Source organism: Pipistrellus kuhlii, unplaced genomic scaffold, assembly GCF_014108245.1.
Source record: "Pipistrellus kuhlii isolate mPipKuh1 unplaced genomic scaffold, mPipKuh1.p scaffold_m20_p_4, whole genome shotgun sequence".
NCBI classification, from domain to species: domain Eukaryota; kingdom Metazoa; phylum Chordata; class Mammalia; order Chiroptera; family Vespertilionidae; genus Pipistrellus; species Pipistrellus kuhlii.
The window spans coordinates 50,338,633-50,351,703 of NW_023425540.1; the positions used below are offsets into that span (position 1 = coordinate 50,338,633).

General features: G+C 32.2%; 1 protein-coding gene across 9 annotated transcripts in view; it reads right to left on the reverse strand.

Annotated features, from left to right (window-relative positions):
• The window catches only part of CHD1 (chromodomain helicase DNA binding protein 1), a 70,194-nt gene that overhangs the window by 32,100 nt on the left and 25,023 nt on the right, over positions 1 to 13,071 (reverse strand). For all 9 annotated transcript variants that reach the window (XM_036411322.2, XM_036411319.2, XM_036411318.2 and 6 more), the window contains 10 exons: positions 11,048 to 11,273; positions 10,574 to 10,674; positions 10,201 to 10,379; positions 9,231 to 9,358; positions 8,029 to 8,245; positions 7,298 to 7,387; positions 6,119 to 6,309; positions 4,799 to 4,987; positions 3,047 to 3,209; positions 2,053 to 2,205 (listed from right to left, as the gene is read on the reverse strand). In XM_036411322.2, coding sequence (XP_036267215.1) covers positions 2,053 to 2,205; positions 3,047 to 3,209; positions 4,799 to 4,987; positions 6,119 to 6,309; positions 7,298 to 7,387; positions 8,029 to 8,245; positions 9,231 to 9,358; positions 10,201 to 10,379; positions 10,574 to 10,674; positions 11,048 to 11,273 — 1,637 coding nt within the window. The remainder of the gene's footprint in view (positions 1 to 2,052; positions 2,206 to 3,046; positions 3,210 to 4,798; positions 4,988 to 6,118; positions 6,310 to 7,297; positions 7,388 to 8,028; positions 8,246 to 9,230; positions 9,359 to 10,200; positions 10,380 to 10,573; positions 10,675 to 11,047; positions 11,274 to 13,071) is intronic.

Consider the following 13,071-nt stretch of genomic DNA (forward strand, 5'->3'; position numbering starts at 1 on the left):
AATGATGAAGCTCTGCGGGAGTTCCAGAAAAACCCCTCTAGTTAATGTTTGAGAATCACCAATTTGGGGCTCTAGTCAAATAGCCACATTTGAGTATTAATGAGTGGCTTAGACAAGTGATTCTGCTTTTATTCTTGTCAGTTTCATCCTTAGTAATGTAATAGTTACTTAGTTAATAGAATACAGAAGATTCAGTGAGAAAATGCAATAAAACACTTAGCGCAGTGCCTGACATACTAAATGCTTACTAAACATTAGCTAATCAATAGATGTCCAAAATAAATATGAAATTTTAAAGTGTTTCTTTTTTACTAAAAATTACAATTAGGAAAAACTTTTGCACTGGCTGATTTTGCTCAGTAGATACAACCTGCTGACTGAAGGCTTGGTTAAATTCTGGTCAAGAGCACATGTCAGAATTGCCCACTCAATTCCCAGTAGGGGGCGTGCAGGAGGCAGCCATCAATGATATTCTCTCTCATCATTGATGTTTCTATCTCTCCCTCTCCATTCCCCTCTGAAATCAATACCAAGTAAAAAATAAATAAAAACTTTTTAAAAATAGTGGAATATCATTTTTTAAGGCATGACCTAAACCAAAATGAAGTTAAAAATGATTCTAGGAAGTGATCTGGAAAGAAGTAATTAGGGGCAGAGAACAATTCCTTACAAATACTTTTGTACTCCTCTTCTCCCCCTCCCTCACTACAGTATTTCTATGTGTATATATACTTTTCTTTTTTTTTTAAATCCCCACCTGATGATATGTTTTCATTGATTTTAGAAGAAACGGGGGTGGGGGGAGAAAAACATCAATCTGTTGCCTCCCATATGTGTCCCAACTGGGGAATGAACCCAAAACCTAGGTATGTGCCCTGACTGGGAATCAAACCTGCAACCTTTTGGTATATAGTACACTCCAACCCACTGAGCCACCCAGCCAGAGCTGTACTCTATTTTTATCTGACTATGTATACATAAAAATTTCCCTAAAAACAAACCAACATAGATGAAATGGGGTGGGGCTGTGGGTGGAATGGGGAGACAGAGGGTGATGATGTGGAGTGGAATAGGCAGACAGATGTTGATAGTAAAAGGGTACAGTTTCTTTTTGAAGTGATGAAAACCTACAATTGACTGTGATGATGAATATATGAGATTATATTAAAAACCAATTAATTACTATGCACTTTAAATGGATGAGTTGTATGCAATAAAAATTACATCTCAATAGAGCTGTGTTTTTTTTAATCAATGGTGTTCTTTCTTACTTCTTCCTTTAAATGACTACATATTTCTCAACCATGTTCATATCTCCAAACACCTGTCCTTCATAGCACTTACCAAAGATGTAATGTTATATTTGTTTGTAATTAACTGCTTAATGTCTATCTCCCACACCAGGCTATAAACACCAACAGAACAGGGATTATGTGTGTTGAGGTTGATCATTATAATTCTACTTCCTGAACCAAATACACATAATTCACTAGCTGTACATACTGGATTAAGATTATAAAATATAAAATTCTGGAAGTAGCACCTGACTCTAACACTGAACACTCATCCATATTTGCTTTAGTTATGTTAAATTTCAAAGTAAATATTGAATAAACAGAATATAAGCCAATTTTGGTCTCTATCTTCTCTAAGGTCATCAAGTTTTATTCAGCAAATTATGTATTAGAATAATTATGAGCACATATTAATAAATCTTCAGAATCTGCAACTGTCCTGAAAACATTGACAAGGAGTGTTCTCTCTTTTCCTTCCTCAGGATAAAGCCTAATACATAAGGCTGGCTCCTTTAGATTTGAACATATAAGAAAAATATAGAACTAAAAGAAAAGAAAAATTGAAGAAAAATTGTTTTGCTATTAAACGTAAGGTCAAGAAGAAAAAGGAATTATCAGATAGAATTTTTAAACATACATTTTCTTAAATGATAAGTAGTTTATATAAAAATCTTCATTTACAGAAGAATTTCAAGGTTTATAAGACTATAATTCCATGAAATTTAAATAAACAAAAATGACAAAATGAAATGCTTACTTGAAAGGGGAATTGACGATATTTCAAATACTCTGCAAGTATATCTAACATCCGCACCATTTGAGAAAAAATAAGAACTCTATTGCCTCTTTCTCTTAGGCGTATTAACAGCTTGTCAAGAAGAATCAATTTTCCGCTACTACGGATTAAGTGCTAAGGAAACAATAAATTACAACTGTTACAATTTTTAAAGTAACTAATCAAATGAAACAAATGCCCTACCACTTAAACACGAGTTCAATTTTAAATTGAGATTTTAAATTGAGATTTTAAATTTTCATAAAGTTGGAAAACAATTTTTCAGTTTATGAAATCTCCTAGGATGGCCTTTATCATTTTGCTCCTATGCTTAGACTAAACATTTTCTTGCCACTTGGTACCGAGGTTTTTGTTATATTTTCAAGAGAAAAAAAGAGACATAGTCTCACTCTATTTGCCATTTATTACAATATTCCCCAAAAAATCTAAGCTGAAAAACAATACCTTGGAACTAAGCATTCAAAGGTTTTGAAAGAGTAGGAAAATGTATTCTAATTTATTCATATAGAACTTCTTGATCCTAGCATTTCAAAGTAATACTGTAACTGAATATCAACTACTTTGTTCACACTTCTCATTTGTCTTTCTGAAGTGAGATGGGTAAGATCTAAAGTCAAGATATCCTTCTTAAGACTACCATTTGCCATCTTTACATATTCAGCATAATCATTATTAGTGAATTTTTTTCCCACAATTAAGAGTACAATAAGATTTGCTGGATAAATTATATCAGCTCATAATTAGAAAGATCTATTTTTAGAAAAATTATCAAAATAATTGTATAAGTTATAATTTTAAATGTGTTGACAAAGACTAAAAGTTAAAAAACACCATTATTTAGCTATACATTAGCCAAAGAGAATTTCTAACTAATATATTAAAGCCATTTTCAGTTATAAAATAAATATTTCTAGAACTTTGCTTTACCAAAATTAGAGTACTTAAAAATTCTTACTTGTAAGGCCTCCTGTTTATTATAGAATTCATTATTGTCTGGTGGTTTAATGAGGTAGCAGTGATTACAACATTTCTTTAGCTCCATCATAATATTCAAAAAGCCTGAGGTACTGCCCTTGGAACCTTTGCTGAGGGCTTTGTAATTCCTAGTTAATATCCATCTGTCCCAAAAAAAGAGAGAAAAATGAATATGTTTAGAAGAGGACAATTACCAGGATGAATTCTAAAACCATAAAAAATAATCAAGCATCAAAGCAAAATTTTACCACTAGGAAGTTAACAGCTTCATACAATGGACCAAATCTTGTTCACAAGACTGATAGATCTCATTCATAAGACTAAGGATAACTTGTTATCTGAACCATTAATAAAAAATGATAAAGGTTTAATGTAACATAGCTGAGTAGAGTGTATTTATCCTTTCCCAAAAAATTTACTTTAAAAATGGTGAATTGTATTGTCTATCTTAACCTTCTATAAGTTTCATTCCATAGGTAGCTCATGCATAGACCTAAAAGAAATCTCATGACAATACCTACTTTAGCCACAATGCTTTCTCTAAATTACAATTACATAATACATACACAAGTTATGAAAAAATTATGGGTGATTATTTTATTATTCCAAATTATACACAATTCTTCTCATCATGAACCACTTTGTTTTCTATCACCTTTTATTTTCTTTCTTTTTACAATGTTAGTCTTCAAAGGAACTTAAAACAATTCTCTGTCTCAATTGCTTCACAATGATAAGGGGTGGAGGAGGTAGAGGAGGCTAGATAAAAGACTGGAAGAGTTGAAAAAAACTAAGTAGAATGATGGGAATTTATTATACTAACCTCTTTTTGTATATGTTTGAAATTTTCCATAATAGAAACCTAAAATTCATGCAATAAACTTATTTCTTTAAATGTACAGCACTTACAGAGTTTACCATAAAATACATTTCTGAGAATTCAAATGCATGTAGCAATACATTTTTGCAATTAAATATTTAAATAGATGTTTCGTGGGATTAGATATTTTTTAATTCATTACTATATAAGATCTGACATGCATGACTTATACAAAATTATTTATTAGTATTAAAAAAAGCAGACCTAAATATTTTTCTAAATTTCTCTTTATGGCCTCTACCTCTATCTGTTCATGTAATTATATAATTGCAAAAAGGCACAGGTCAGGCTGAGAGACCCCATCAGTGCATGAATCCGTTCACTGGGCCTCTAGTAATTATATAGCAATGCCTCAATACCATGGAAATCCTGACACTGAAAAGGAACCCTCTATAAAATATGAAATACAGCCGAAACAGGTTTTGCTCAGTGGAGCGTTGGCCTGCGGACTGAAGGGTCCCGGGTTTGATTCCGGTCAAGGGCATGTACACTGGTTGTGGGCACACATCCAATGCATGTTGTGCAGGAGGCAGCTGATGGATGTTTCTCTCTCATCGATGTTTCTAACTCTTTATCCCTCTCCCTATCTCTCTGTAAGAAATCAATAAAATATATATTAAAAAAATGAAATAGAAAACTAATGATGTGTTAGAAGGTTAATGACTTAGTCTTGTATTACTCATGATGGGTGATGCCACTGGCCATGCCATTAAATCTTTCTTTGCCCCAATATGCCACAGGATTTAAGAATTATTACTGTCTTAAAACCCTATTGGGGAGATGGGACACCTCAATATGGGGGCTTATTTATAATTATAAGTGTTTAGATCATGTGCTTAGTTTACAACTTACTTGTAATACTGTTTCTGTAAAGCACTCATTTCCATTCTTAAAATCTGCTCAACCTTAGCAGGAAGTGATTTTTCCACATCTTTCTTAACTCTGCGTAACAGAAATGGCTCAAGTTCCTTGTGGAGGCTTGCATAACCATATTCTCTGCCTTTGCCATGCTCCTCTTCAAAATCTTCCCAGGAAGAAAACCTTACAAAGTTAAGAAAATGGAAGGATCACTAAAAGTCATATTGCAGATGAGATTTTTTCAGGATATTCATATGTAAACAAACAAAAAAAATAGATTTTTTTAAAGGAAAAAATTTTCTAGTTTTAATAACTACCCTTCCCAACTAGTTCATTCATAATGATAAAATATGAGTTGTTTTATAAAAACTATGAAAATTCTTGAGTTAAATAAAGATGGAAGTTTTTTCAAATGTGGAGTAACCATCACTAAAATATTTCTCAAATGATATAATCTTAAAGTTCTGAAACTATAGGTAGAGTGTATATGTGATCCTGAGAAAGTTATTATACACATTTGGTCTAGTTTTACTCATCTAAAAAATAGGATGAGCCAAACCGATTTGGCTCAGTGGATAAGAATGTTGGCCTGCAGACCGAAAGGTTCTGGGTTCGATTCCAGTCAAGGGCATGTACCTTGGTTGCGGGCACATCCCCAGTAGGGAGTGTGCAAGAGGCAGCTGATCAATGATTCTCTCTCACTGATGTTTCTAATTCTCTATCCCTCTCTCTTCCTCTCTGTAAAGAATCAATAAAATATATTTTTTAAAAATAGGATTACTAGCAAAGTAATCAGTTTTGAGTGTTTTAAGTAAGGTATATTCTGAACATGGGCAAAATCAACTTTTATTATAAACTATCAATAGAAGCCCAGTGCACGAATTTGTGCATGGGTGGAGTCTAGCAGGCCCACTCTGATGGGGCCTATGGGGGCAGGCCAGTGGAGAAGGGAGAGACAGAAACACGGGAGGTTGGACAACCAGCCCTGCCCCCAATGGTGGGTGAGGGAGGCACGATCAGGGGTGGGGGGTGGCCAAGGGCAGTTGGGGATGCTGACCCATCAATTGCATCATAGCAACCGGTTGTTCAGGTCACTTGGCATATAGATGTACTCAAGTTTATTTACAAAATGAGAAAATTAAAATAGCACTTATAAATATGAAATAGTCCATTTTCCTTTTTTTTCTCTTCTTAATAATCTGTGGGCCAATGTTTTAGGGCAACAAAATCTCTTACTGACCTTAATACTACACTATTACTTCCTGCTAAACTTAGCATAAAAACATTAATATTGTATATACCAATTTATCTTACTTTTCTGGCATAATGAAATGAAGCAAAGACCAGAGCTCTTTGAGGGAGTTTTGTAGAGGAGTTCCAGTGATAAGGAGACGGTGATTGGACTTGAAGTCTATTAAAGTTTTATACAGAAGAGAATCATCATTCTTTAATCGATGTGCTTCATCTACACCTATAAATGCCCAATTTAGACCACCAAGGAATGCCTTAAAATGAACAGAAAAATATAGTTAATATTTTCAGAGAAAAATTGAATTCAAACTTATGCTTCTCATTTGACCATAATTCAAATTATTAAAATGAGGCAAATTAAAACCAAACCTAACTCAAATTTCAAATGAAAATTTTATCATTTTAAGATTAACTGGAATACTCAAATTAAGTAATTAAACTTGAAAATAAAGTTCCTTCTACAAACAAGTTAGCCATTAGAATACAGAGTATATCAAGTGAACATTTTTATCAGTTTACAGACTGGGGGAAAAACCCCACAAAGAAAAACACTTGTATCATTGAAAATTTTTACAAGAGATTTTTAACTGAAGTCCAGGAAAAGCCTTTATAGTCAACTTGGAGAAAACATAATACAAATTTGAAACTGTATCTTACTCCAATTATAGAATTCATCATATGCTTCTAGAACTATACATTTCTCACATATAAACATGTGTCTGACTTAAATCAGAGACAGGCCTTATTCTATTACTTAATAGTTGTACGACCTAAGGTAAGATCATTATTCTTTTGTAACTTGATTTTTCTTTCCAATAAAATAGAGACAGCAGTATCTTGTAAAGTAAATGAGAATTGAGATATTAATCATAAAGAAACAATAGCTATAAAGCATTTAGGACAGTGCTACACATTTAGGACAGTGCTACATGCAGTGATAGTTCAATCCTGCTAGCTACCTACCCTCCTCCTCTTACAAATCAACAGACACTGAACTATTTTCATGTAAGTTAAGAATTGGCAAACTTGTTTAAAGAGCCAGGTGAGAAATATTTTAGGCTTTCCAGACAAATGTATAGTATCTTTTGCATATTGTTTTGTTTTTACAACCTTATAAAATGTAAGCATTCTTCTTAGTTCAAAGGCTAAAGTGTGCTGAACCTTAATTTACTATCTCATTCTATCCACAACATATTATAAAGAAAAAATTGATATTGATCAAACAAACATAGGAATACACACCTTATCCTTCAATAAAATTTCATAAGTTGTTAACAGTATATTAAATTTTAACCGTTTGGTCTGGGGATGCATCCATTCATGAGTTCTTATCTATCAAAAAATTTCAAAGATAATTTTAAGATACAAATTTTAAAAAGTATAACTTTACTTGAATTCCTAAAATAAAATTCATTCAAAACACACAAAAATTATGTACATGTTTATAAAATAAAATAGTTTGTTATACAATAAAATAGTTTAACCAGCTATGTTAACTATATAAGTAAAATGTATCAAAATCTTCTATAAAATAAAGCAGACACATCTTGTAATACTGTATACTTTTCACAGAAGAAAGTTAACACTAAAAATTAACCCATTTAATAACATTTATGGATGAAATATGATGTCTGCGGTTTGCTTCACAATAATTAGGAGGAAAATACCAGGCAGAGGTACAGATGAAACAAAACTGGCAATGAGTTAAAACTTTAAAGCTGAAGATAGGCATATGAAGGTTTATTATAATCTTCTGTTCGATTTCATGTATATTTGAAATTTTCCATTAGAAAGAAAAAAATAATCTATAAAGTAACACTAAACCAAAATTTGATTTTTAATACAGCCAATTAAGAATGTACTGAGCACTTACTTTTTGGCAAGTTCTATGCTAGAAACTAAAAACAAATAAAATATTTATCTTCAAAGAAAAGTATTCCTATATTTCATAAATTTGTGAAGATACCACTTACCATGTTTCTACTGTTAATATCACCTAAATAAACCACAGCATTCATTTGAGAAGCCCATGTCTGAATTTCCCTTTGCCAGGAAGTGAGAGTGGAGAGTGGTACTACTAACAGAAAAGGTCCATATAATTGATGTTCATGAAACAAATAATTCAGAAATGAGATCGTCTGTATTGTTTTTCCAAGGCCCATTTCATCGGCAAGTATGCAACTATTTCCTCTACAAAAATAAAAACAAAAATCATGTATGCAATAAAGATTCAAATTTACAAAGAAACTTTTTACATAAGCCATGCATAAGTTTATATGACCAGTTAATAAAATTAACAGTATTATATACAATATACCACTTTTATTAGCTATAAATAACAAATGTAAAGGTGTAAAAGAAGCAGAGTGAGTTTACCATTTTAGGGCAGAAGAATCTTAGAAATTGCAAGTATTTTCCAATTAATCAACTACCGGTATGTAGCCAAGAACTCAATCCATCTTCCAATGGTAAAGTTTGAATATATTAAGTAAAAAGTAAGAAGAACATATAGCAGAAAAAAAAACTACAGCTATGGTAAAATTTAAAAAAAAAAAAAAAAAAAAAGGCACCCTAGAGCCACCTTAGATTGCTAATAATGGAACAGTGGACATAGGACGGGGGGGGGGGGGAATTGACTAACTGGATATCAGAAATCATTGGGAAGCCAAAACAGGTTTGGCTCAGTGGATAGACTGTCGGCCTGCGGACTGAAGGGTCCCAGGTTCGATTCCGGTCAAGGGCATGTACCTTGGTTGCGGGCACATCCCCAGTGGGGGGTGTGCAAGAGGCAGCTGATCGATGATTCGTTCTCATCAATATTTCTAACTCTCTATCCCTCTCTCTTCCTCTCTGTAAAAAATCAATAAAATATATTAAAAAAATAATAACTGGGAAGAAAAGAAATAGTCCAGGACTAGTGTGGGATAGGAATATATATGTTCTGAGTTTAGTAAGATGAATAAAAACTTATTTAAGTACTGTGACAGGTTAAACTAAAAACAGCATTGTTTTTCTTCTTAGTATGTAATAAGTATTGTTTATGTGCAAGAAATTCTAAGACCTGCATATAAATACTAAATGGTCTCATCCTTTATATTGGGGAATCTTTTTCAAATCCTATAATTATAAAACTCTTACCATCACAAATTAAATAGATGATTCAAAATATACTTACTTGCACCAAGAGTGAGCAAGCCAGTTTAAGCCATTCAGTTGATAATCTCTTAATTCTAAACCTTCATGTCCCCCAATATAGGATGGCTGCTTCTTTAGGGCTACAAATCTTGGCCTTTGTTTTAATACCTTTAGTAGAAATAAGTGTTAATATGAAAAATTATTACATGTAAAAAATTATATTAAAGGATGAAAAATCTCAGCTTTTCCAATAAATTTTGAGATATCTCAAATCAAATTCAGAAATTCCATGATTCAAAATATACCTGATTCTATTAAAGGAGATTATGTTCTATTACTATAACAAGAATATGCAGTGAAACATTTTGCCCTCCTTTTGAATGAAAAATTAAAGAGATAATTAATGAAGTTCCTAATGAAATATTTGGGTCTTGTGTATTTCAAGCTATGCTATCCATTCACTTTAAGCATTCATAAGCCCTGACCTAGAAATAAACCCTAAAACTGGCTTACCCTCCTATTTGATTTCTGATTTCTAAGTTACCATTATGAATTTAATTCAGTCTTATAATTCCAGTGGTACTTAGACTCCAAAACTATCACTAATAATAACTTAAAGTACACAGATCTTATATTAGGCATGGTAGGTCTGGATACCCTCCTATAGGTACATGACTCTTTTCCTTTCCTACCTTAAAGAAAATATTCGCTACCTTTTAAACCAATCATATACACTAAGTTTCCAAGGGATGTTCTCTATTCTTTCTCCCAAACTTATTCATCACAACTACCACAATTTATCATCTTTCTGACACAGTTTACTCATCAAAGCTAAAAGACAGTGCAACGTCTAAGATCACACAGTAATCAGAGGAATACCATTTCCTATAAGATCTACCAACCAAGAAGTTCTCATTCTTAATTTATCCAAAATCAGGATCCAACACACTTGTAATACTTATGATGCACAACTACATTTTCAATAATTAAAAATGTCAAGTAATACTCACTTTGCAATCTTTAAAAGGAGTGGTTTTTGATTGATTTCTGCTAAAATATTCATCTATACATGCTTGAAACTTTTTGGAAATGAGAGCACCATCCTCCCAGCTGCACTCTGAGTATGGAAGGCCCTGCCATTTGCAATAATAATCAGGATAACCAGCTGCTGACTTTTGATTGGAATGAGCTGTGAGATAAATCAGATATTTTTTACATTAAATCTTATCCAATGAATAATTCTTATTAAAAACTACACAAGTAAAAATTAATCATCTGTTTTACAACACTATTATTTTGTAAAAGCAAGCTACTATGTTTAATGTGTAAGCAGTAAATTTAAGATTTTTTTCAAATGTTTAATTAGAATCATTTATTACTAACCAATTATTCGCTCCACTATTTGATACTGTTTATGCAGATCATCTGTAAGTTCTTGCTGGCAATTATAATATTCCACATCTTCTGGAGAAGCATTTTTCAACCTGAAAGATTAAAGCAAGGAACAGGCTTCAAAACCTTGCCTAAATAACCTATCACCCAAAAAACTATCAGTAACACAAAATCTACTATTTTGCCACTTACCTTTTGAGCCAGTTTAATAAAGAAATTAAAACAGAAATAAAGTAAAGCATAATTAATTTTTAATTTAAAAAATTTATAGTATATGAGACATACTAATGACTATTGTCAAGAATTTAGGTTATTCCTAAGAACTTTTAGAAGACCCAATACAAATTTCTCCATAAATAAGTTATTTTAGGTTATCCTTGATTCTTCACAATGTACTCTTGCTAATAAAAATCTGAGTAATAATCTTAGATTTATAAAAATATTAAGAATACATATCATATTTACCATCTTTTTGTTTCCTGATCTTTTTTCTTATAATTATCCAATTTTTTCATTCCTCTAACGTTCTGCTGTTTAAGGGTTTCTTCTGTCTCCCAAGTATTATGAATATGGGACCATCCTTTCCATTTAATTAAATATTGGATTTCTCCTGATTCCTTGTTTTTTTCAAATCCTGCATTTGGGTCACCATCTGCTTCAACTGCATAGATGGTTGTTGTAGCACCAGTAGCTGAAAAAAACAAAGCACAAAACATTCCCTGTAACTCTGTTATAGGAATGTTTCAACTGAACTAAAAAAATTAAAGAATATGAATAGAAAATATACCTATGCTCTTAAATAAGTCAAATATCAGGGCACAAGAACTTATATGAAGTTATGTTATACGTATGTAGTAAAAACTCAGAATTTTAGAACAGAAAAATCATCTAATTTAATCACCTCTGCATTAAAATTAGAAAAAACAAGGCCAAAGGGTAGTGGCAAACCTAAAAATATACAGCAATATAAAATAACTGTTGATTGGGAGACTGATAATTAGAAACTAAAATAACTTAAAATCATTTTAAAAACTTCATGCCTGAAATAACTATGTCAAAGAAATATCTGCACCCCATGTTCACTGCAGCATCATTTATAATAGCCAAGACAAGGAAACAATTTAAGTGTCCATCAACAGATGAATGGGTAAATAAGTTTCACACACACACACATACACACACATACACACGCACACATTTATGAATATTATCCATTACAAAGGAAGGAAATCGGCCATTGTGATATGGACTTTGAGGGCATCATGCTGAGTAAAATAGGTCAGACTGAGAAAGGCAAATACTGTATGCTCTCATATAAGAAAGCTTTAAAAAAAATTTAAAAATTAAAAAAAAAAACTAGGAGAAAAATAGATTAGATTTATAGTTACCAGAGGTGGAATATGATGAAAGTGGCCAAAAGGTTCAAAATTCCAGTTATAAGATAAATAGTACTAGGATGTAATGTATAACATAATGACTATAATCAACACTGCTATATGGTATATTTGAAAGTTTCGAAGAGAGTGTATGTGTGTATGTATAATATTCAGAGAGGAAGGGAGAGGGAGAGACATGGGAACGTCAATGATGAGAGAGAATCATTAATCGGCTGCCTCCTGCACATCCCCTACTGGGGATCAAGCCCACAAGCCTTCCATGTGCCCTTGACTGGAATCAAACCCAGGACTTTTTAGTCCGCAGGCTGACGCTCTATCCACTGAGCAAAACCAGCTATGGCAGACTTTATTTATTTATTTATTTTTTTAATTTATTGGGATGATATTGGTCAACACGAACATATAAGTTTCCAGTGTGGTTTTTATGTTATAAGATTTGTATATTGCACTGTGTGCCCACGGCACAAAGTCAAATCTTCTTTGTCACCATATATTAGGACCCCCTCTGGCAATCACCACTCTGCTGTTTGTATTCATGAGTTTCAGTTTTATATCTCACGAGTGAATTCATATGGTTCTTAGATTTTTCTGACTGACTTATTTCACTTAGCATAGTCTCAAGGTCCATCCATGTTGTTGCAAATGGCACTATTTCATGCTTTTTTATGGCTGAGTAGTATTCCATTATGTCTATGTACTACATTTTACTAAGAGAGTAGATTCTAACTTATTAAGAGAGTAGATTCTAAAAATTCTCACAGTAAGAGAAACCCCCCCCCCTTTTTATTGTATCTATGAGCTAATGGATATTATCTGAACTTATTATGGTAATCATTTTGCAATACATGTAAATCATTATGCTGTCCAACTAAAACTTATACAATGCTATGTGTCAATTATATTTCAATAATACAGAGAGAAAAATGCATGTCAAGATAAGAAAAATTAACCTACATATTTGAGATAAAACAAAAATACATTTTTAAAGAAACAAACTTTCAAAAAACAAAACAAGAAATAAAAAAATAAAAAAAGTCTTTGTGAAATTGAAAGCACCTAAATAACTATTATTTAGGGATGGCAACAAAAAAA